Consider the following 23,646-nt stretch of genomic DNA (forward strand, 5'->3'; position numbering starts at 1 on the left):
AAGCATCAGCCTTGACAGAGAGGTTTTGCACTTAGTGTGAACAGACATTGGCACTGTGACAAAACCCCACAGTGTTCAATGCTCCTGTTCAAGTGTCCAGCCAGCAGCTGTTCTATTCACTTCCCTTCCCATTTTCCATTTCCTTTTCCACAAGGAGTCAGCATTCCATGGTGTCATGTTAGCTACATAAGGAAAACTGAGGTTGCTATGGGTGGATAGCAAGGGTGAGAGTCCTGTGGGCCCCTCCAGGGGCGGCTCGGCCCCAGCTCCTATCATCCTCAACAACCAGCCCATTTGGCTGCTGGGAAGTGGGAAGCCATCACCCACTGAAGGGCAAAGTGCTGGGCGGCAGCCACCTACTGCTAAGAGGGGAGAAATTAAATGGGGTGCACTCAGGGACACCACTGAGGCAAAACGTAAACTAGCCCCTGGGGACTCGCCAGTGAGAATCAAGTCTACCTATTCATTTGCCACATGGGTTCTGTCAGGCTTGGTCACACCACAATGCGACAGGATGCTGTGATGAAGGGAAAGTGACATATTTCATTTACAAAATGTTTTAGGTTCAGCAGTTGGCTGGTTGGTCAAATGGCAACAGGTAAGATATAAACAGGCAGGCAGGCAAAGATGCCTTGTATTGGCTCAGATTATTTGTATTTTATCAGAACATAAGAACAGTTTGCGGGAACAGGCCAGCATCCTGACCTCAGAGTAGCCACCCAGATGCCTATTATGGGAAACCCCCAAGCAGGATCCAAGCACAAGAGCCCTCTCCTCTCCTGGGGTGTCCAGAAGCATTGCTGCTTCCAGCTGTGGAAGCAAAACTGCAATGGGCAGTAGCCAGTGACAGCCCTCACGTTCTTGAACTTGTCTAATCCTTTTGAAATTGTCTCTTTTGCCTGTGACCTGATCCTTCTAACTGAAGTTGCTGCACCCTCTGAGACAGCACCTTTTAAGCACTGTTCTAGTAATTACTGAAGTACTGAACATGATGACTTTGGGGTTCTATAATTTCCAGTTCCATATCTCTATTCATTCAATTTCCCTAATAGAGTTGGTGCCAAAAGTATGGAAAAGAATGATATGGACAGTGGCTTTGCTCTGTGGCTCATGGGAGTCCCAGCAGAACCCCTCAGAGGTCTACCTCACCATGTCTGTCCTGACCTGTCCTTCACAGTTGTCACCTACCTCTCTGACTCGGAGCTGACCTTCTGCAAGGCTGGTGCTCAACAGTGGCCGGATGCCACACATCAGTTGCCACCAGGGCCAGCCCTTCACAGCTTGGAAGATGGCCAAGTTCTTCTGGATGCACCGAGCAGCCAAACGCTGAATCTGAAAGGAGAGCAGGAGTCACCCTCAGAGCCCAGAGAGAGCAAACCATCCCAGGCAGCTGTGGAGAGAGGGAACTCTGCCCTGGGCTAGCCTGGGCACTGGGGCTCAGGTTCAACTACTAAACAGTGGCAGCAAGCATTCCCTCCGCCCAGTCCCACCCCCAACATTGCATGGGGCAGAGAAGAGAGGGGAGATTGTTCTGTCTGGGAAACAGAAATGCTTGTGCTGATGGAGCAAGCATAACAGCACAATTCCTCCCTATTATTTATTTCATAACATTTATACACTGCTTGATTGCTTTTTATAAAAAGCTTGAAGTGATTTACAAAAAGGAAATAACAATGAACTTATCAATAAGAAAAAATAATAGCAATAATTTAAGACTTTCAAAATGTTAAAATAACAGTAGACTTTGTAAACATCTGGGTAGGTTTTCCTAAACAAATATGTTTTTAGGAGGTGCCAAAAAGAGCAGAGCAAAGGCGCCTGCCTGGTAGCACTAGGCAGGGAGTTCCAAAGTGTAGCTGCTGCCACACTAAAAGACAGAGTTCTTATAAATGCAGAACAGGGATTATGGGGCACCCAGAACAATGCCAATTCAGCAGATGAAAGCAGTTGAGTGGGTGCATCTGGCAGCTAACCTGATCCCAAGTTGTTAAGGACTTTATGTAGTAACAGTAACACCATGAACTTGGCCCGCTAGCAAATGGGCAACCACTGCAGACCTCTGAGCACAGAAATGATATGCTGACAAGGCCTCCTTCCTCTCCGCAATCGTGCTGTAGCCAACTGCAGCTTCCAAAGCAAGCGCAAGGCAAGCCCCTGAAGTAACTGACGCAGGAAAAGAGCTGGTTCAGAGTGGAGCAGATGGCCTTCACAGGTGCTTGGTGCTATTTCATTAGGGAGTCTTAAGCGAGGGTTCCCGTATTTCAAAAATTGATTTTTAATATTTTTTTTTGCCCAAAGTTGTTTACGACAGCAGAATCACAGCTATGAAGCTGTGGTGGTGGATTTGCTCAGCAGCATCCCAAGAGATGTTAACATTTACCATGACAACAACCCCTGGCTTTGCTAATCTTCAAAGAAGAGGTTACCTTTAATTTCTTATATTTCTGACGGGAGAGAAACCCCTTGCAAGCTGCTTGGAGGAAAATCAGATTCTGAGACACCAGTTTTTCCCTCTGCTTTTCTAGCCTAGAGAGGACTCCAGCTTTCAGGAACACCTGCCCAGAAAGAAAGAGAGAGAAAATCAAGCCACAGGATCCGAGCAGGATAAAAGTCGAGGATGCCAAAGGGACAACTCAAAAGCTGGCATTCATCACAGGGTGAGCTCAGGACCCCCGTTGACTTCCCCTGTACCTGAGTGCGACCCACAGCAATGGTCTTCTTCTCCATATTGAGGGCCTGGATGAGCTCCTCCAGAGCCTGAAGAGAAAGGGAGAAGACATAGGAATGAAACTCTTCACATCCCCTTTTCTACCCAATAAGCAGAAGCTGGGGGGGGGGGAGAAAATGGGGGCTTGTCCCCCATTATTGATCTCTGCATTATCCAAAACCCCTTGCAACCTTCCAATGAGCCCCAGAAGTCTGTGACAGAAGTCAAATCAAACACCAACGGAGCCAAAGATTTCTATAGGTAAGAAAGGGATTGAACATGGGTCTTCAAGAACAGACCACTTAAAAAATAATAGTTAAAACACATCAAAACACATTTAGAATCAGCAATTAAAATGCAGTTTGACCTTACAGATGCTCAGTGTTCAGGACTGTCTGCACCTCAGTTTCCAAAGTCCTGTCTGGACAGGAAGGCCTTAGCCTGCTGGCAGAAGGATGAGAAACTGGGAGCCTGTCTAGCCTTTCTTGGGATGGGATTCCACAGCATGGAAGCGGCCACAGGAAAGGCTTGCTCTCACCGTGCCTCTGATGTGATGGGACCAAGGGAATTCTGACATTCGTGGGACCAACATGACTATCTTGCCTGCCTTATGTAACCAGCCCAACCCACCAACAGCCTGGCAAAACTTCCAATGAAAGAATGAAACTAAGAATAGGGACAAGCTGCATTCCTCCACCCATACCCTTGATTTCCCCGCAGCACCAAGTAACAACATTGACCTTTTCTGACTGTCAATATTTTCTTTTTGAAACCTGAAGTCTTAAATGAAATGCACATGCACAGCCTTTGTTGCCCCATGCAGCGCTCTCTCATGCGCTCTCTCTCTCTCTCTCTCTCTCACACACACATCTGCAATTCAGCTCCCAGCTGTGTGATGCCCCCTGAATACACATCAGAAAGAGCAGTTGGTTCACACACAGCCTCATTGCAATTGGGATTTGTAAGCGGGGGAAGAATCTGTAAAGGAGCTTGCAAAATCCCTCAGAAAATTAGGAGAAGGAGATCAATTTTGCACAGAGGCTTCCATTATGCAGAAGCGGGGGGGGGGGGGGGGGGCTGAATTTTCAAGAATTTAGCCACTGTTCTTCATCCCTGCTCTTCTTCTTTGTAAGTCGCTGTTTGCTTATATTATAGCCTCTGATCTCTCTGGAGAAATGTATTTTTTGACATCCACTTGATTATTAATGTCACCTAGTAGTATCAGTTAACACAGAAATAATAAATAATAATAATAGAAGTTAATTCATTCTCGTTTATTTAATCCATTTTGTCTGATTTAATCAGTATAATTGGGGAGGGAGTTGAATTAATAGAATTTGGAATTACTTTAATCTTACACGAAATTTTTAGCTTGTAATTTGTCTGCAATTAATCTAACTATGCAATTTGTATTTTCTGATTCTCCTTTTTGGTTATCTTTTCAGTGATTTCCCCCCATATTAATATATATTACTTTATTTTTTGAGTATAGATATATTTCTCCTCCCCCCTTTTTTAAAGGGATTTATGTTAACAGGTTCTTAATATTCTAACAGATGGTTTCATGATGTCTGTTTATATGGTCTTCCTTATATAACAATCTCTTTTTCTTCCCATTTATTTTTTCTTTTTTTATTAGATAGGCACCTTCATAACACAATGATGAGCCAATGCTATTACACCTATAATAGCAGGTAAATAACAATATTTCAGGTGAATGATGATATGGAAGCACATTTCTGAACCTTTATATAACAAGCAATATTTGTTTATTATTGTTATTGTTATAAGCAGCAGCAAAAACAGCAGCAACTTAGCCGAAATATATTAATATTTCTAAAGTGCCTCTGCTGCCTGTGGTGTCTTTGCTCATCCTCCGCCCATGGCTCACCTTATTTTCATCTGTCATCTCATAGGCTGAGCTATATTTTTTCATCATTGGCTGAGCCAGAATCTGGAACTGGTGTCGGAACTGCATGCGCACCATACGATCCGTGTACCCTGCAAGGCAAGCAAAAGGGGCATTTGCTGAGGGGCTGAGCAGATTTGGCAAAGGAGAGTCTGGTTCCTCCCAAGGCTCACTCAGTTGCCAAAGGATAAGAAACCACTGAGGCCACCTCCCAAAGACGGGCAAATCCATCTGTTTCTCTTTCAGTTTCTCATTTTTATAATCTTAAATTCAGTTTGCCACATTCCCACATCAGTTTGCAATTTTAATTTTTAAAAAGTCTCCCTCCAAATTTGAGAGTGTATCTTTCCTAAAGTGCATATTTTCATATGTACATTTTGCAAGTAATTTTCCCCAGCATAATGCATTTTCTACATTATTGTCACTAGGGTTTTCATTTTTTTATGCACAGGTATCCCTAATATGTTCATGTTTCATTATCAGGAACCCCTGGCAACCTTCTGGGAAGCCCCAGGAGCCTGTGACATGCACTCAGATCAAACACCAACAGTCTCAAATAGTTCTACAACTAAGTAAGGATTTGAATGTGGGTCTTCCACACTGCCACCAGCAACTAGTGCTCTGACTGCCTTGCTTATCCAAACCAACCCACCAGAAACCTGGCAAATCCTCAATACCTAACAAATTCTTTTTAAAAGAAATTATTTAGAAACTATATTATAAAAATATTTGTTGGAAATGTAAAGAACATTAAGGGACATTTTATCATGCTTGGTGGACACATAAAAAAGCAAAAGAAAAAAAGAAAAAAAGGAAAAAAAGAAATACATACACTGATATGGAGAACATTTAAGATTAATTATCAACTGGAGCCAGAACTCTGTCTGCTGGGACTTATGGATATACAGTTACAAAAGGAATATGGAACTTTGTTTCAATATATGATCACAGCTGCGAAACTTTTACAGGCACCAAGCTTCCAACAATGGAAGAATGACTGTTAAAACTAAGAGCTGAGATGACGAAAATGACATGTTTAATCAGAGAAAAGTCATTATTAACATTTGTTAAAGACTGGAAACCTGTCATAGACTTTTTGCATGAAAAAGAAAAAGAAATAATGATATTTGGATTTGAGGATTGAACATAATGTTTGTGTATAGAAAGTGGCTTTGTTGGGTGTTATATTGGATTGGACAAAGTGAATACTATTTTTATATAGCAGAAGTACTTTACTTTCTAAATCTTATTTTTCTATCTTTTTCTTTTAACCTCCTTTCTATTCTTTTCCTTTCCTTTTCTTTTTTTCTTTCTCTCTCCTCCCCTTTTTATGTTTTCACTGTATCTAGATAAAAGTCTTAGTTTGGTTTAAAAGGGGGGGAAGATATAAAGTTTTTTATTTTTCTCTATAAACCTTAATAACATTTATTACAAGAAAACAAAAGAAAAGACCTCACACATCTGATGAAAACATAAAACTGAGAGCAAAGATGAACCGTCTCCTTTCCATGCTCCTTCTCTCTTCCCTGCAGTGCAGTGTGATGAAGCTGGTGCAGAAAGCACCTCTTTAAAGTAGGTTGACTTCACCACCACTCAGCTGATCCTGGAACTTTGACATGTGTCATTCACCCAGTGTCATCAGTCCCACCCACCTGCCAAGGTTGGGTCACAAGGAGATGGGGTACTTAGGAATCCAGCCCACTGGCTGGATCCAATTCTCTACTCATGCTACAGCCCTCCAACTTGCATCATTCCTGCCCACAGGCCATGCTGGTTGGGGCTGATGAGAGATGGGAGTCTAATAACATCCAGAGGGCAGCAGGTAACACTCCCTGCACCGAGTCAAGCACCCTAAGAACATAAACAGAGTCTGGCTTCTAGGTCAAGCAAAAGGCAGCCCATCTAGTCCAGCATCCTGTTCTCACAGTGGCCAACCAGTGGCCTCAACGGGAAATCTGTAAGCAGGATCCATGCACAACATCCCTCTCCCTCCTGTGGCTTCCAGAAACTGGCATTCAGAAGCATTACAACCTCCAACTGTGGAGGCAGAGCAGAGCCCTCCTGGCTAGGAGCCCTCGATAGCCCTCTCCTCCTCCATGAAATTGACTAATTCTCTTCTAAAGCCATCTGGACTGGTGGCCATCACTGCCTCCTGTGGGAGGAAGTTCCGTAGTTTAACTATGTGCTGCATGAAGAAGGACTTTCTTTCATCTGTCCTGAGTCCTCCAACATTCAGCTTCTTTGGATGTCCATGTGTTCAAGTGTTATGAGAGAGTGAGGGAAAAATATTCTTCATCCACTTTTTCCATGCCATGCCTCTTTTTATAAATGTCTACCCAGTGAGTAGATGCAGGATGCCCAGCCATTCCATGCAACAGAAACCCTCCTGCACCTATCCTGCTGAGCTGTAATGCATCCAATATCTGGCCCCCGGAGAGCTGGGCTCGAAGGGCGGAGATGTCCCATCCTGCTGCTGTTCCCCCTGGCATCAGACAGGACTGCAGAACGGTGCCTTCTTCTCTGTCCATTTCTGTTCTCGCAATGAGGCAATGGACAAAGTGAATCTGGGATCTCTTCACTAGGTTGATGAGAGAATCCTACGGAAGTGGAGAAAAAAACAAAGGAATTGAGTTCCTGATCTTCTGCTTGAAGATTATAGACCACATTCACACCATACAAAAGTTGTTATTCCAGAGTTACAATTTCCAGAGAGGGTCAACGATCAATCCCTCTTCACAGGGAACTCTGGACAGTCAACCTCTTTTTCACTTCTCTCTCTTACTCTCTCATCCACCCACCCACTTTTTGCATCTGATTGCAAAGTGCAGGTTTGAATCCCCACTCTGCCATGGAGCTCCCTGGGCCAGTCACTCACTCACAGCCTAACCCACCTCACAGGGTTTTTGTGAGGATAACATGCAGCGGGAAGAAGCAGATACAGTATATTACATGTGCCTTGAGCTCCTTGGAAGAAGGAAGGCAGGATATAAATGCAATCAATCAATAAAATAAACAGGGACAAAAGGCATCATAATGTAGCAAAAAAGTTTCAAATAAAAGCCAACCACACAAATAATAATAAAATCAGCCAGAGCAGCAATAAAAATCACATAGATAACATTCTTAAGACCACTGTCTGTTCACAGAAAAAGCGGCATCAAGTAAATGGAACTGCTAAGCATCTAGAAACACTCAAATTGAAAAATATTTGTTTTCTGCCTTGTCAATCAGACTCTCAAGTTGCTAATGCTGTTGTTTTTTAAAAAAAAAATTGGAGAAATAATAAAAACCTAACACTCTTAGCGTTACTTGGTTTTCCCTGGTGGGGTTTCAAAAGCTGCCTCCATCCTTTCTTACAAACCGTTGTGCATAATACTCTTTAAAAAAATCATAGAATGGGAAAAGCTCACTAACTGAACACTCCCTGGAAAAATACCAAGGATCACATCCAAAATACCGTATTTACTTGAGTCTAATGTGCCATCGAATCTAATGCGCACCTCAATTTTCAGAACCTTGAAACCAAAAAAAGTATTTGCTAGTGAATGTCAATGTGCCATCGAATCTAATGGCATCTTAATTTTCACAGTGTAATTTGGCCAATAAAGGTGAGCATTAGATTTGAGTAAATATGGTATGTACGACAACTTTCTGTTTCCGTGCGCTGCTCTTAGTCATGCTGGCCACATGACCCGGAAGCTGTACGCCGGCTCCCTCGGCCAATAAAGCGAGATGAGCGCCGCAACCCCAGATTCAGCCACGACTGGACCTAATGGTCAGGGGTCGCTTTACCTTTACATCAACTTTCACCACGTGGTGCCCTCCAGAGGTTTATCAGCACAGCTGTATGATGCTGAGGCTGATGGATGTTCGAGTAAGAAAATATGGAAGGCCCCAGGTTGGGGGAGGATAAATGTATTGGTTTGATTGCAGATCCCAAATCTGTGATCCACTGTGTGTGGGGTTAGAATCTATGAGAGGAAACCTACTGAACCAGTCATAGTAGTTCCTTGGTTAAGGTAAAGCCCTTGGCTCGCCAGTTAAGTACTGTCATTTACTTGCCCAAAGTGATTGCTCTATTGCCATAGAGGAAAATGGGCAGGCATTTCCCACCTCACTTGGCTGGATGCCACATCATCCTTGTGGGGAGAACAATAAGCCAAGACGTGGGGGGTGGGGGGAAGAGTTTTGGCTCATGCTGGAAATTGGAGATTCAAAGCTGTGAGTTTGGGGATCCCCTGGAACCCTATGGGGAAACAAAATCTGTTGGGGAGTTAACACTATGAACCCATACATCCTGTGCTCAGGTGTATACATGTGAAAATAAAACCCTATAGCCTAAAGACTTTCACATTGACATGGCTGAACGTCATTCCAAGGAAACCAAACCCCGGGAAAGTGCAGGCACCCGTGGAGCCTCATGCCACTTGGGGACTGGGGGGCATACATCAGCATAATAACTGAATAACTTAAAGCAAAACTGGACTTGATGGATGCATAAAAAGTCCTGGGCCCCTCTGCCAGTTCTAGGCAACCCTTTCGCTCACCAGCTGAAGCTTGATCTGAGCACACACAGACTTCTTCTTCACAGCTGCAAAGCTGCTAGTGAAAGTCTTCCTCACACAGCCAACTCGCTGCAGTGCTTGCTGGGAGTTCCCCTCCAGCCCCGCAACAGACCGGCATATCAGGGGCACTTTGGACCGCAACAGAAATAGTTTCTTCAGAGGGTCTCTGTGGAGAGGGAAATACATCACCCAACCTTAAGAGCTGCCCTTGTATGATATAAGATGAGCCTTGGTTAGTGTGTGTAAGGGAGGGAGGGAGATCCTTGTGCATCTCCAAAATAGGGTTGCAAGGTCAGAAGCATCCCAGAGCCTGAGATTTCAGGGCCCAAACCTGAGACCAAGGGGCAGCCCCTAGCAATGTCACAAGAGTGATGTCATTATACATGACCCATTAATCATTTAAGAAGACCGTCCAGGAGTTGCTGTGGGCAGCAGAGGCAGCAGGGCTCAGCTCCTGCTGCTCCTCTCCACATGCCCCACTCACTTAGAATCATAGAATTGTAGAGTTGGAAGAGATTCCAAGGGTCATCTGGTCCAACCCCCTGAAATGCAGGAACTCAGCTAAAGCACCCCAGACACTTGGCCATCCAGCCTCTGCTTAAAAACCTCCATTGCCCATTCCACTGTCAAACAGCTCTTACTGTCAGAAGGTTTACCGTATTTTTCGCTCTATAGGACGCACCCGACCATAGGACGCACCTTGTTTTACAGGGGGAGAACAAGAAAAAAAATAATCTCCCCCTCTCTGCCCAGCACAGAAGGTGCTGTTCAAGGTGCCTTCAGTCGCCTTCATGTGGCTACCTTGCAAGCCTGGAGAGCGAGAGGGGTCGGTGCACACCGACCCCTCTCGCTCTCCAGGCTTCAGTGAAGGCAACCCAAAGCCTCTGGAGCGCGGCGGGAGTTCCCGCTGTGCTCTGGAGGCTTTGGGTTCCTTTCGACCTGCTCTTTGGGGCTGGTGGGGGGAACCCTCCTGGCCAGCCCCAAAGAGCAGGTCGGGGAGCAGCGGAAAGGCGCACAGGCAGAAGAGGCTTCTGCCATAGCCGCGCGCAACCTCTCCAGCTGGGAGGGGCTGCGTGGGGCTAAAGAGGAAACCAACCATAAATGAAATTTAACTTAAACATTAACATCCTTAGATCTTCACCTTATGGAATTAATATTCCTAGCTGGTTCCCAGCCAACCATAAATGTACATTTTTAAGCCTCTTCTTCTTCTTCTTCTTCTTCTTCTTCTTCCTCCTCCTCCTCCTCCTCCTCCTCCTCCTCCTCTTCCTCTTCCTCTTCCTCCTCCTTGGGATTAATGGGAGGAGGACCAGGGGCCACAGGCTGCCTTCTGAAAGCAAATCACTTTCCCCTCCAATCATGGAGCTTTCAAATCCCCAGGGGATGTTCCAATTCCAATTAAATTTCTATTGTTCATTAAGGGAAGGAAGGCAACCAGTGCAGAGAAAGGGGAGAAAGTGCTAAATGGGCAGAGATGCAGAACTAATTTTGCAGATATTAATTAAATTAAATTTTAAAATGTTCTAAGCTGTCTGGCTGAGGTGTCCTCGCCCTACCCACCACCCTCCAAAAAGTAGGTGACGCTGCCTCTGCCTCAGTTTACCTTGCAAAGGTGCTTCTTCTCCCTCTGGTGCAACATCACCTCCCCCATTTTTCCTGACTGCTCCCTTAGAGATGGGATTCTTTGTGGCCTCCTGAAGAGACCTGTATTGGCTTCCAGTACATTTCCAAGCACAATTCAAAGTGTTGGTGCTGACCTTTAAAGCCCTAAATGGCCTCGGCCCAGTAGACCTGAAGGAGTGCCTCCACCCCCATTGTTCTATCCGGACACTGAGGTCCAGCTCCAAGGGCCTTCTGGCAGTTCCCTCGCTGCGAGAAGCGAAGTTACAGGGAACAAGGCAGAGGGCCTTCTCGGTGGTGGCGCCCGCCCTGTGGAACACCCTCCCATCAGATGTCAAGGAAATAAGCAACTATCCTACTTTTAAAAGACATCTGAAGGCAGCCCTGTTTAGGGAAGTTTTTAACATTCAATGCTGTATTGTGTTTTTAATATTCAACTGGGAGCCACCCAGAGTGGCTGGGGAAACCCAGGCAGATGGGTGGGGTATAAATAATAAATTATTATTATTACTTGTAAATAAAAGACTATTTTTTCTGCTTGCTTTTACCAAGTCATTCATATAATTTAACAAAAAATTGGGGTCTTGTGGGATTGCATCTCCTAATATATTTTCCACTTGGTACTTAAATTAAATTCCAATACCTTTTTTGCTAGTTAACAACCCCACCACATGTGATAGCAATCTCCCTCTTGCTCTGGGGCATTTCCAACACATAGCTGAATAAGTTCCACTTATTTATGAATCATGGTGATGGGAGACTGCCATGTCATCATGACTTAATAGCAGTTTCCACTTGTGTTCCTGTCCTTGTGTGGGCCTTCAATTCTCCCCGATGCTGATCCCTTTTAAAACCAGCCATCAGCACACCACTGGGCATTGAATTTAATCAATTAATTCTGAAGCACAATAGGAATGACTGCATCTCCTCCCTCTTAGCTTTATTGGGTGAGGAGTTCAAATTCCAATATCAAGTGATAAATAAATTGCATGAAATAAAACTAAACACATAAACTTCCCCCAGGACCTGAGTTTGGCGCTGCCTCTGGCATGGAATTCTGCATGCAGAAGAACTTACATTTTCGACTCCTGCAGGACTTGGATGGCATTCTGCACTGAGAGGTTCCACTTGGCTTTGTTCACCCAGCCAGTGGCATCATAGCGGACGGGGTCTTGGCCAAGCTGGTGGGCGATCTCGAACTGCAGGGCCTGCTCACACTTGCGCAGGGATCCCTGTCCTGCAGTGAAGAGACATCGATGAAATAGGAGAGGGTTACTTAAGTGGGAGGAAAGGGAATGAGGAAAAGGCAGGTGCAGGCCAGGGGAGGGGTAAAAGGACTTTCCAAGGAATGGCAAGGGAAATCTCCAAAATGGTGTGAATGAGTGACCTGGGTGAAATCTTGCCTTGCACCACTTGGGAGCTCTCAGCAAGGGTTAGAATCCACACAGGGAGCCCCATTGTCCCTTAAAACATGAAAGGTCATTTCTGAAAAGGTCAACTAAAATGATTGAGGGGGTAGAGCAACTCCCCTATGAAGAAAGGTTGCAGTGTTCGGAACATTTTAGCTTCGAGAAAAGAGGAGTAAAAGGTAACATGATAGAAGTGTATAACATTATGCCTGGCAAGCAGAAAGTGGATACAGAAAAGCTTTCCACCCTCTCTCATAACTCTAGAAATCAAGGACATCCAACAAAGCTGAATGCTGGAAGATTCAGGACACATAAAACAGGCCTCTGGTCTCCTTGGGTGTAGCAGCAGAGGTGGTGAATGGAGGACAAAGGGCACTTCACCAAGTCCAGCTTTGAAAGGCCTTGACCCCACCCTCCCATGAGTCTTGACTGACAGGCGGTTGTATCCAGCCAATCATGTGACCAGGAAGACGCCCTGATGCCAATAGGTGGGAGATGGGCAACCCAAGGGTCAATGGGCCAGAGACAGTCCCATTTGCAGACAGTGGAGCCTTGGATGGAGGCTGAGCAGTCTTAAAGAGCCAGGCTGTGGACAGGCCTGTACCAACCCAGCCACATAATGTCCCCAACCCCATGTCAACAGGAGCTGAGGGCCCCTCCATTTTACCTTCATTGATCGGGCCCTCCTTCACAAAGTAAGAGCACAGACGGTTGAGTGCAGTGCTGTCACTGGAGCCTTGGATCAAGACCTCCTCATCCAGAATCCAGAACAGGCCCTTGGGGTCTTCTGCCTGGCCCCCAGGGGTGGCATGGACCTAGAGGGGCAGGAGAAACAGACCAGCTATTGTAAGTAGGGTCAGGGAATATTGCTGAGGTCACTGGACTTCCCCTGGTGCCCATGAAGCACCTGAAGCCTCCCCACCCATACTTCTTGTGAGGGGTGAGGGTGGTTGCCTTTTCCGCCTGCTTGAAAAGCCCCTAGAGGAAAAGGAAGAAGCTGGAAGTGTGCTGCTCTTTCCAGCTTCTGATTTCAGTTCTATGTGCTTTTCACAGCTCAGGTGAGCATTGAAACAGATAGCAGAGCATCCATGAAGGTTGGAAGGTGAAATATACTCAGAGTCGCAAAGTGATTTCATGCTCTTTATTCAGCTCATAGTGGTGAGGAGGAATGAATGTCCCCTCAAAGTATCTGCTTTATATACATTATTTACACAATGGGCTGCACATGATTGGCTAATTCCAGGATTCTACTGTAGGCCAATCAGGTTGTGGATTCACTTCTATCTGGAGCATGATTGGGTGGTTCCTGCTAACCAATCATACTGCTGCATTGTTCTAGGACCAATCAGACTGCTGCATTCTGAATCCTATTGTTCTAGGACCAATCAGACTGCTGCCTTTTGGAGCCTATTGTTCTAGGACCAATCAGACTGCTGCAGTTTGGATCCTATTCAACTCAGTACATAACACCCCTCCCCTCTAAGTTCCAGTCCTGCCCGGAAGGTCGCATTCATAGTCCTCAAGGTACGCCGGTGGCCTACGTGTGCGTTGCGGCCTGGGGTGTTCCCTGGTCCGGGGTTCAGGTTCTGGCTCGTGTTCCAAGGATGGGGCTGTTTGGTCTGGCGCAACCGGCTCGCTCAGTCGTGGTTCTGGTTCCGGTGTCCTTTCGGCCTCGCGGGTCCTCTCTGTATTTACTGATTCTGCCTCTCCTGCTTGCCCCTGCTGCTCTATGGGCCTCACTGCCCCACTGTTCCCTTGGGACTCCTCTGACCTGTCCTCCTCCTCCTGGTTTTCTCCCGGGAATCGTCGCCGTATCTGGTCGCAGTGGCGGCGCCAGCATTGCCCCCCATCTGTTAGCACCTCGTACGACACGGGGCCCGTGACCCTGGTGACTGTGGCAGGTACCCATGCAGGGCCTGCCCCAAAATTCTTTGCGTACACTGGGTCCTGGGCCTCGAAGGTCCGGGGGTTCCTGCCTTCCCCCACCACTACCTCATCCTGAGCTCTATCGGGGTGAAGGCGGTCCAATCTGATTGCAAGGCGCCGACCCATTAGTAGTTCAGCGGGGCTCCGGCCAGTCGTTGAGCTGGGGGTGCTGTGCTGTGCTAGAAGGAATGTGGCAAGGCGGTACTCCCAATCCCCTTGCGTCATGCGGCGAAGGGTGTCCTTGGTGGTCCGCACCATGCGTTCTGCTTGGCCATTGGTGGCAGGGTGGAATGGCGCCGAACGGATGTGGCGGATGGCGTTCTGCACTGTGAAGGTTTGAAATTCTCCTGATGTAAATGCAGTCCCGTTGTCTGAGACGAGAGTGTCAGGGAGCCCGTGGGTTGCAAACAGCCTGCGTAGTACCCGGATGGCTGCGGACGTAGAAGTGGACGGTACCAGTGCGACTTCCAGCCATTTGGTGTAGGAGTCCACCACTATGAAGAATGTTTTCCCCTGAAAGGGGCCAGCGAAGTCCACATGCAGGCGTGACCATGGTGCTCGGGCGGACTCCCAGGACTGGACTGGGGCCCTTGGGGGATCTGGGCGGGATTCCTGGCAGGCCTGGCAGTGTTTGACCCAGGCCTCTATCTCTCCGTCGATCCCCGGCCACCACACATAACTCCTGGCAAGGGCCTTCATTCTTACTACCCCTGGGTGTGTCTCGTGTAGGGCTGTGAGGACCCTTTTGCGGAGGGGCTGGGGAACAACGACCCTGCTTCCCCATAACAGGCACCCCTTGTGGGCTGACAGTTCATGTTTGCGGGTTGTGTAGCCGGCGAATTCTGGCCCGGGGCTGCGGCTGGGCCATCCCCTCCACACCCAGTCCAGGACCCGGGAGATGACCCTATCTTTCTTGGAATGGTGTGCAACTTCTTGTGCCTGAATGGGGCGGTCAGGAAGCAGCTCCAGGCTCATAACCTCTTGTGCAGGTGCTGGGTCGGGGCCTGTTTCCGGTAGTGGTAGCCTGCTGAGGGCGTCTGCATGGCCCATCGCCTTTCCAGGGCGGTGAATCAGTGCATACTGGTAGCTGGCAAGGAAAATTGACCACCTGAGGACGCGAGGAGACAGCACTTGGGGGGTCTGCTTTTCGGGGGCAAACAAGCCAAGCAACGGCTTGTGGTCAGTCACCACGGTGAAGGGCCGCCCGTACAAGAAATCATGGAATTTTTTTACTCCCTTCACGATTGCCAGACCCTCCTTGTCGATTTGCGAGTAGTTCCGCTCGGTTTCGTTGAGTGTCTGGGAAAAGTATGCTACCGGTACCTCTCTTCCATCCGGGAGTTGGTGTCCCAGGACAGCGCCGATGCCATAGGGCGAGGCGTCGCATGCTAGCACCACCGGCAGCCTCTCGTCGAAGTGTGCCAAGACCGAGTTTGAGACAAGCAAGTCCTTGACTGCCTGGAATGCGGCCTCCTGGCGCTGGCCCCACACCCAAGGGGCCCGCTTGTCCAGGAGTCTGTGTAGGGGCTCCGCTACCGCCGCCTTGTGGGGAAGGAAGGAATGGTAAAAGTTCAATAATCCCAAGAAGGCCTGAAGTTCAGTCTTGTTCTTGGGCGCTGGGGCATCACAAATGGCCCGTACCTTGTCCCCAGTCGGGTGAACCCCTTCTGCATCCACCATAAATCCCAGAAAGTCCACTTGAGGCACTCCTAGTAGACATTTTTCCCGCTTCACCTTGAGACCCGCCATCTGGAAACGGTGCAGAACAGTGCGGAGGCGGTCCTCAAACTCCTCTGGTGTGGGCCCGGCAATCAACACATCATCAAAGAAGGGGGTGACACCAGGAATCCCTTTAAGGAGAGAGTCCATTAGATTCTGGAATATGCCTGGTGCCACGCTGACCCCGAATTGCAGCCGCTTTACCCTGAACGCTCCTCTGTGCGTCACAATCGTCTGTGCCTCTGCTGTGGCCTCATCTACTGGCAGCTGTTGATATGCTTGGGCCAAGTCCAGCTTGCCAAAAATTTTCGACCCAGCCAGGGTGGCAAGGACATGGCTGACCACTGGCACTGGGTATGCATGGGCCATGAGGGCCTTGTTTATGGTACATTTGTAGTCTGCGCAGATGCGGACCGAACCATTAGGCTTGACGGGTGTGACGCTTGGGGTTTCCCAGGGGGCATTAGGCACCGGCTCCAGCACTCCTTGCTCCACGAGTCGGTCCAATTCCTCGTCTATACGGGGTTTCAGGGCGAATGGGACCCGGCGGGCCTTGAGCCTGACTGGTCGTACTGCGGGGTCAAGCTGTAGAGCAATGGGGGGGCCCGTATACTGTCCCAATTTCCCATCGAAAACCCCCGGAAACTCCTTGCATATGGCGTCCACGTCCACTTGTAAGCTCATGTGGTTCACCCCGGTGATGGCTAGTCCCAGTGGTCCAAACCATGCCAACCCCAGTAAGCTAATGTAGGGGCCCTTGACCACAAGCAAGTCCAGTTGCCGCGTCCGCCCTCGGTATTGCACCCTGAAGGTCCCCACCCCCATTGTGGGGACCTTACGTTTCTGGAAGTCCCGGAGGGTGAATGGGGCCGGCCTGAGTTTGGGACCCCCAGTAGGACACAGTTTCCTTAAGGTCCTTGCCGAGATTATGGATAGAGTTGAACCCGTGTCAAGCTCCATGCGGCATGGGGCCCCCTCTATCTGTACCTCTACATAAATTTTCTCTACGTTGGGGTGGGGCAACTGGTATACCTGGAAGTCTGTGAGCTCCGTCGAGTTGCCTTGGTGCGTTGGGCCCCGGGACCTGGGGCTCTTGGATTGGTCATCTGATGCCTGGCTTCGGGTGGGCCAAGCCCGACACACCCGGGCGATGTGTCCCAATTTTCTGCACTGCCTGCACTCTGCGTTGCGGAAACGGCAGGTCCTCCTCTCGTGACTTTCTCCACAGCTTGCACAGTTCCCTCCTTCTCGTCGAGGCAGCTGTGGTATGTGGGCTGCTTGAGTGCGCTGCTGTACTCGGTGCACCTCCTCCCTGTCGGATCCCGAGTCGTTGGTGAGGTCTTCGTGGTGGACCCTCGGTTGGGACGGCTGGCTCAGCCGTGCCTCTTGCGTCGACCTCTCAGCAGCTTCCGTTGCCAGGGCCTCCTCCAGAGCGACCTGGAACGTTAGGTTCTTCTTAGCGTAGAGGCGTCGTTGCAGCTTCTCATCCTTCAGGCCACCGACGAGGCGGTCACGAAGCATGTTCTCCAGCTCTGAGAAGTTGCAGAACCGGGCAGCTTGGCGGAGAGAGGTCACAAACCCAGTTATGGTTTCCCCAGGGGCTTGCCGCTTTGCGTAGAAGGCATTTCGACGAGCCACCACTGAGGGCTGTGGCGAAAAGTGCCCCTTCAGCTGTTCCATTATTGTTTTGTATGGAACAGTAGCGACGTCTTCAGGCGCAAGGAGAGCCCGGGCGATTTCAAATGTCTCCTCTCCGCAGACGCTGAAGAATATTGCCCTCTTCTTGGCGTCTTCTTCATCGGTGACCCCTTTGGCTTCTAGGAGGAAGGTGAAACGGGAGGCGTACGCTTCCCAGTCTCCAGATGCTGGGTTGAATGGCGAGAAGCTGCTGTCAGTTGCCATTCTGAGTTCCTTGTGTCCCGGAGCTGAAGCCTGGATACACGGTGCGAGGCAGCGGTGCGGCAGGTGGCGGTGCTGCGGTGCTGTGTGTGGCAGTCAGCTCAGCGGGATCCCACCTTCGTCGCCAGTGAAATATACTCAGAGTCGCAAAGTGATTTCATGCTCTTTATTCAGCTCATAGTGGTGAGGAGGAATGAATGTCCCCTCAAAGTATCTGCTTTATATACATTATTTACACAATGGGCTGCACATGATTGGCTAATTCCAGGATTCTACTGTAGGCCAATCAGGTTGTGGATTCACTTCTATCTGGAGCATGATTGGGTGGTTCCTGCTAACCAATCATACTGCTGCATTGTTCTAGGACCAATCAGACTGCTGCATTCTGAATCCTATTGTTCTAGGACCAATCAGACTGCTGCCTTTTGGAGCCTATTGTTCTAGGACCAATCAGACTGCTGCAGTTTGGATCCTATTCAACTCAGTACATAACAGAAGGAAAGGGATCTGGGAGAAAGAAAGTGGGGTGACTGGAAGGGAGAAAGTGGGGTGCTGAAGGGATCGGGGAGGGGAGCACTGCCAGAGGGAGGGAGGGAGGGAGAGAGAGAGAGAGAGAGAAGCTTTGTGCCCTGACACATACAAATGAAATCCAGTAAGCCTTGCAAGTGCATAGTCTGTGTCAGGGAACTGCTATCAGTGCCGGAGGGAGAGAGCAAAAGCCAGAGGGATTATAGAGAACCTCCAGGGATCAGGAGAAGCAGCTCATCTTCTGGGGAAGAGAATAAACGCAGCTCCAGTGGAGAGGGGGTGCAGGAGTCGGAAGCGGCGAGGCGATCCCATGACTCCTTGCCTGGGACAAGCGGGGAGGGAAGGGTTCCTCCGCTGCCCATGCCCTCTCTGCGCAGAAGGCTTTCATGCAGAGAGGGAAGGCGGAGACTGGGCGTGAAGGAGCTTCTTTGCTGGAGGAAAGCCACGGGTGAGTGGCTCTCCGGACAGATAAAGTTTACATTAGCAGCCAGCCAGGGAGAGATTTGCCTGCTTGCGCACGAGCAACCCCTTGGAAACCTAACAGTCTGTTTACAAATCTCTGGCCCCAAACTGTCACAAAATCACAGATCACAACTGTCACTGCTGATAGAATCATAAAAATCATCCAGCCTTGCCATGGTTCAAAAACATGGATCTGAGACATGGAACCTTCTGGATCTTCATAATATATTTTTTAAAAAAAACCAAAGGATTCCCTCCAAATCCCTACTAAATCATAGGTCACCTCTATGCATGTCCACAGATGTGTCCTGTGATTTGTTGGAAAGCTTGCTGTGAATGTGATCCTATGTAAAAATCATGAAAATCCTCACTATTCTGCATTTCTGTGGTTTTCACTGTGCGCTTGACCAGTGCAAGCTTTACTTTGAGGGTGTTTTGAGAGGAGCTCCATGTAAAAAATGTGGAACTGCAAGAAAAATGCATTTCAGTTCTCCTGGATCAGATATTCATCCACATCCCTTGGAAAAGAAAGAAAGAAAGTCTGTGTGTGCATCCTCAGTCTCTCTCTCTCTCTCTCTCTCTCTCTCTCTCTCTCTCTCTCTCTCTCTCTATGTCTGGGGGTGACCCTGGTAACAGGAAAAGCACCCAAAGGTGGCGTGCACAGTGCACTCTCAACATTCCAAGGGTGCTCATGGGCTACATGGTGCCCTGGGACCTTTATGGGCAGTCTCTTAGGCTGAAAGACAGGAATGGATCCTGTGGTCCTACAGATACTGCTGAAGTAGAATTCCTATCTTGCCTTCACCATTCTGCCTGGGGCTGATGGGAGTCCAGCAGCAACTGAGGGACATATGTCCTCCATCTTGATACATAACACAATCCATATACACTTTTCTGTTGATAGTACTCCAAGTAAAGATCATTTGCCACCCACAGGCCACCCCCAGAAACCAAACTGTAATTTTGTCACTTGGAGAGAGAGAACCAAGTGTGCCAGCCTCCAATTGGACAGTGCCCGGGACGTCAGTTGTGATGGGTCACCAGACCAATTTAATGTTAGCATTAAGGTTATGTTTTGCATTTACCACCTATGGTGTGGGGTGGTTTGCATTTCCTGCCTTTAAATATATATATATATATATATATATATATATATATATATATATATATAATTTTATTAAATTTTCTGTTTTACAATTTCAAATAAACATTTTACATCCTTATTATATCAATGACTTCTCTTCTTCTTTTTCCTTGGTTCATTTCCCTTCTTCATTTCCCTTGGTTCATATCTTAAATCTCTGCATATTTTACAAAAAGTATACCAATCGGTTTTCCACTATTGCATCCATCAAAACATATTTACACTGTTGAATTTATCTTAATGCTGCCTGCATTTCCTGCCTTGGCACCATAATGGTCTTGGGCACCTCCACCTTCATGCATAAACATGCCATTTCCATGCAAACTCAGAGGGCAGCTCCCAGCATATTCACTGTATACTTTTCAGCACCTGCCAAAAATGTTATTGTTTAAACAAGCCTACGCAGATGCTAAGAAAGTTGAGGTAATTTTACTCTGTTTCAGTATTTTAATTTTGCATGTTTTAAAGTATGGTTGTGAATTTTTGCCTTTGATTTCCCAGCAATCCCTCCAGGCCTATGGTGATCATTCTGCTCTTGCCACAAAGACTTCAAAGCTCTCCATCTTCACTCTCTGCCACAGGAAAAGTCTTAATGTAGCAGCAAACATAGCCGCATCCTTCACAGAAAAACAAGATCCCTCAACTGGGTATTCTGCATTGCACTTAAATTCCTGCCAGGCCAAGGCAGTGGCAAAATGGCAGCACTCACCTCTCTCCCCCCATTCCACACACCCCTTTCATTTCTTAATTACCTGGGATGAGTTTTGATCTGCAATGGCTACTGTGGTTGCTGGGGAGACTTCGGGGAGATCAAATGGCACCTCAATATTTTCCTAGAAGACATGAAGGACAAAGACAGAGTTTATATTTGAGTGATAGAACAAAAGAACCCATCTCACACACTTTTTAAAAAAATATAGTCGTGTATTTTTACTTTTTCTCTCTGCCTTTGGTGGCATTCTGAAGCTTGCTGATCAAAGCAACCTCTTTGAAGTGCCAACTCCTCTGGAGCCAGAGTTGTCTCCCGTCTTCCAAGTCATTCTTGTCGCAATGGCGGGGGTGGGGTAAATATTAAGCAGGCTTCATAAGCAATGGGTGCCCTGACAATAAGAGGACGTCGGGAGAATGCACCACACAAGACCTAGTCATTTCCTTAAAATGGGGAGCTTCCCCACGAAAATGTTGTGGATTCTACACCCCATTCATCATATATTCTTTGCAAATGCAGGTGCTGAGTAAAGATCATAGAATCATAGAACTGTAGAGTTGAAAGGGACCCTGAGGATCATCTACTCCAACCTATGCAATGCAGGAATCTCAACTAAAGCATCCAACCAAAATGGTCAAAGGCCTGGAAACGATGCCTTATGAGGAACAGCTAAGGGAGCTGGGCATGTTTAGCCTGGAGAAGAGGAGGTTAAGGGGTGATATGATAGCCATGTTCAAATATATAAAAGGATGTCACATAGAGGAGGGAGAAAGGTTGTTTTCTGCGGCTCCAGAGAAGCGGACACGGAGCAATGGTTCCAAACTACAAGAAAAAAGATTCCACCTAAACATTAGGAAGAACTTCCTGACAGTAAGAGCTGTTCAACAGTGGAATTTGCTGCCAAGGAGTGTGGTGGAGTCTCCTTCTTTGGAGGTCTTTAAGCAGAGGCTTGACAACCATATGTCAGGAGTGCTCTGATGGTGTTTCCTGCTTGGCAGGGGGTTGGACTCGATGGCCCTTGTGGTCTCTTCCAACTCTATGATTCTATGATTCTATGATTCTGTTACTTCCCTTGTCCTGGACACTAGACTTCTTTAGATGTAGCCTAGTATAGTATTAGATTTTTTTGCTCCTGTATCACACTCATGATAAGCTTGTTGTCCACCAAGACCCCTAGATCCTTTTCATATTTACTGCTAGTAAGCCAGGTGTCCCCCATCTTATATTTGTGCATCTGGTTCTTCCTGCCTAAGTGCAGAACCTTAAGTTTGTTCCTATTGAAATTCATTTTGTTAGCCTGGGCCCATTTCCCAATTCTGTTAAGCTCATTTTAAATCTCAATTCTGTCTTCTGTGGCATTAGCTACCACTCCCAGTTTGGTGTCATCTGCACATTTGATAAGCAACCCCTCAATTCCTTCATTTATAAAAATGATGAACAACAATGGCCCAGGAGAGAACCCTGCAGCACCCCGCTTGTCACTTTTCCCCAAAATGAAGATGGGGTTCGCCCAAGATGGGACAAAAACGGGGGCTTCAAGGGTTGCAGAAGCAGAAAAATATTTGGGGGCAAATCTTAAGGAGGGGGGAAAGCAAGCCCTGAAACAGGCCAGTGAGGATGCTCAGGGGCCAGAGAATGCTGAGTGTCTATCTGGGGAAGGGGAAGTGGGAAAATGTGTTAATGGGATGGAGTATTATTTGTATATATTTTAGAATTTTATATATGGAAGTTTTATGATGGCCTATATTTGTAATTCCTAATGAAGGTTTGACAAAGTAAAAAGTAAGTAAGTGTGAATGGAAAGAGCCTGATTGGCTGGCAGGCACAATGAATAGCAGTACTCCATACCGCAACTTTTTGTTCCATTCTCAGGGAGAGGACTCTGGGTTTTGAGCTGAACTATCAGAAGGTGCCTGGAGTGGTTTGATCCCATGCCTCACCTCCTGATCCACCCACACTCGGCTTCTGCTGAGCTTGATGTTTCACGGGCATTTTCTAGGCTGCAGAACCAGCCTGCTTAACCTCAGAGCTCACTCTTCCATCCAACCGATTCACCTCTGGTGTTAGGACAACACTCTGATGCTCCTGCTACCTTCGTTTTATGGCTGCTTTGGATCGTAACCCCTGACTGGCTTTTCCCTCTCAGGGCATCCCAACTTATTCTCATTTGTTGGTCTAGTGATCCCCAGCTTTTCCATGTCCACCTGATCCTGACCCAAACACACACATGCAAAGAGAGAGAGAAAAGCAACTGCTTGGAGCCTGACAGGGAACGCTGTATGAGGCATACTCATTTTTTTTTTTGGTCAACAGCACAGTAAAAAAAGGTAAAGGACCCCTGACAGTTAAGTCCAGTCACAAATGACTCTGGGGTTGCGGCGCTCACCTTGCTTTACTGGCCGAGGAAGCCAGCGTTTGTCCGCAGACAGTTTTTCCGGGTCATGTGGCCAGCATGACTAAGCTGCTTTTGGCGAAACCAGAACAGCACACAGAAAAACCATTTATCTTCCCGCCGGAGCGGTACCTATTTATCTACTTGCACTTTGATGTACTTTCAAACTGCTAGGTTGGCAGGAGCAGGGACAGAGCAACGGGAGCTCACGTTGTTCAAACTGCCGACCTTCGATCAGCAAGCCATAGGCTCAGTGGTTTAGACCACAGCGCCACCTACTTACCACAACAGCACAGTTGTTTGCAATAATTAAAACACAGCATTAAAAACAGGTTAAACAACTCACACTGATTAAGTGGGTCTTTAAAAATACGTGTCTCAAGTGCCAAAGGTCAGAGCAAAGAGCTGCATCTTCAGCATTTTCCAGAAGCTGTACAATGAAGGTGCCAGGTGCCCTCTGTGGGGAGGGATTCCCACAGATTAAGGGCTACCACAGAGAAGGCCCTCTCCTGGGCTGCTGACCCCTGAACTTCTGAAAGTAGTGGAACAACCAAGAGGCCCCCTCTTCCAATCTCAGCACCCAACGGGGTCTGTGGGTGGTATTTTAGGTATTGTTGGCCTGAGTCATTTAAGGCTTTGAACACTGATGTGAACACC

General features: G+C 47.6%; 1 protein-coding gene across 2 annotated transcripts in view; it reads right to left on the reverse strand.

The window, feature by feature from the left end:
- Window positions 1-23,646, reverse strand: part of MYO18B (myosin XVIIIB) — a 275,393-nt gene that overhangs the window by 155,440 nt on the left and 96,307 nt on the right. For both annotated transcript variants that reach the window (XM_081842590.1, XM_081842591.1), the window contains 9 exons: window positions 20,641-20,721; window positions 12,878-13,025; window positions 11,879-12,038; window positions 9,164-9,347; window positions 7,009-7,213; window positions 4,599-4,708; window positions 2,692-2,757; window positions 2,427-2,555; window positions 1,189-1,332 (listed from right to left, as the gene is read on the reverse strand). In XM_081842590.1, coding sequence (XP_081698716.1) covers window positions 1,189-1,332; window positions 2,427-2,555; window positions 2,692-2,757; window positions 4,599-4,708; window positions 7,009-7,213; window positions 9,164-9,347; window positions 11,879-12,038; window positions 12,878-13,025; window positions 20,641-20,721 — 1,227 coding nt within the window. The remainder of the gene's footprint in view (window positions 1-1,188; window positions 1,333-2,426; window positions 2,556-2,691; window positions 2,758-4,598; window positions 4,709-7,008; window positions 7,214-9,163; window positions 9,348-11,878; window positions 12,039-12,877; window positions 13,026-20,640; window positions 20,722-23,646) is intronic.

The sequence above is a fragment of the Podarcis erhardii genome (genome assembly GCF_964252035.2).
Source record: "Podarcis erhardii genome assembly, chromosome: 15".
NCBI classification, from domain to species: Eukaryota; Metazoa; Chordata; class Lepidosauria; order Squamata; family Lacertidae; genus Podarcis; species Podarcis erhardii.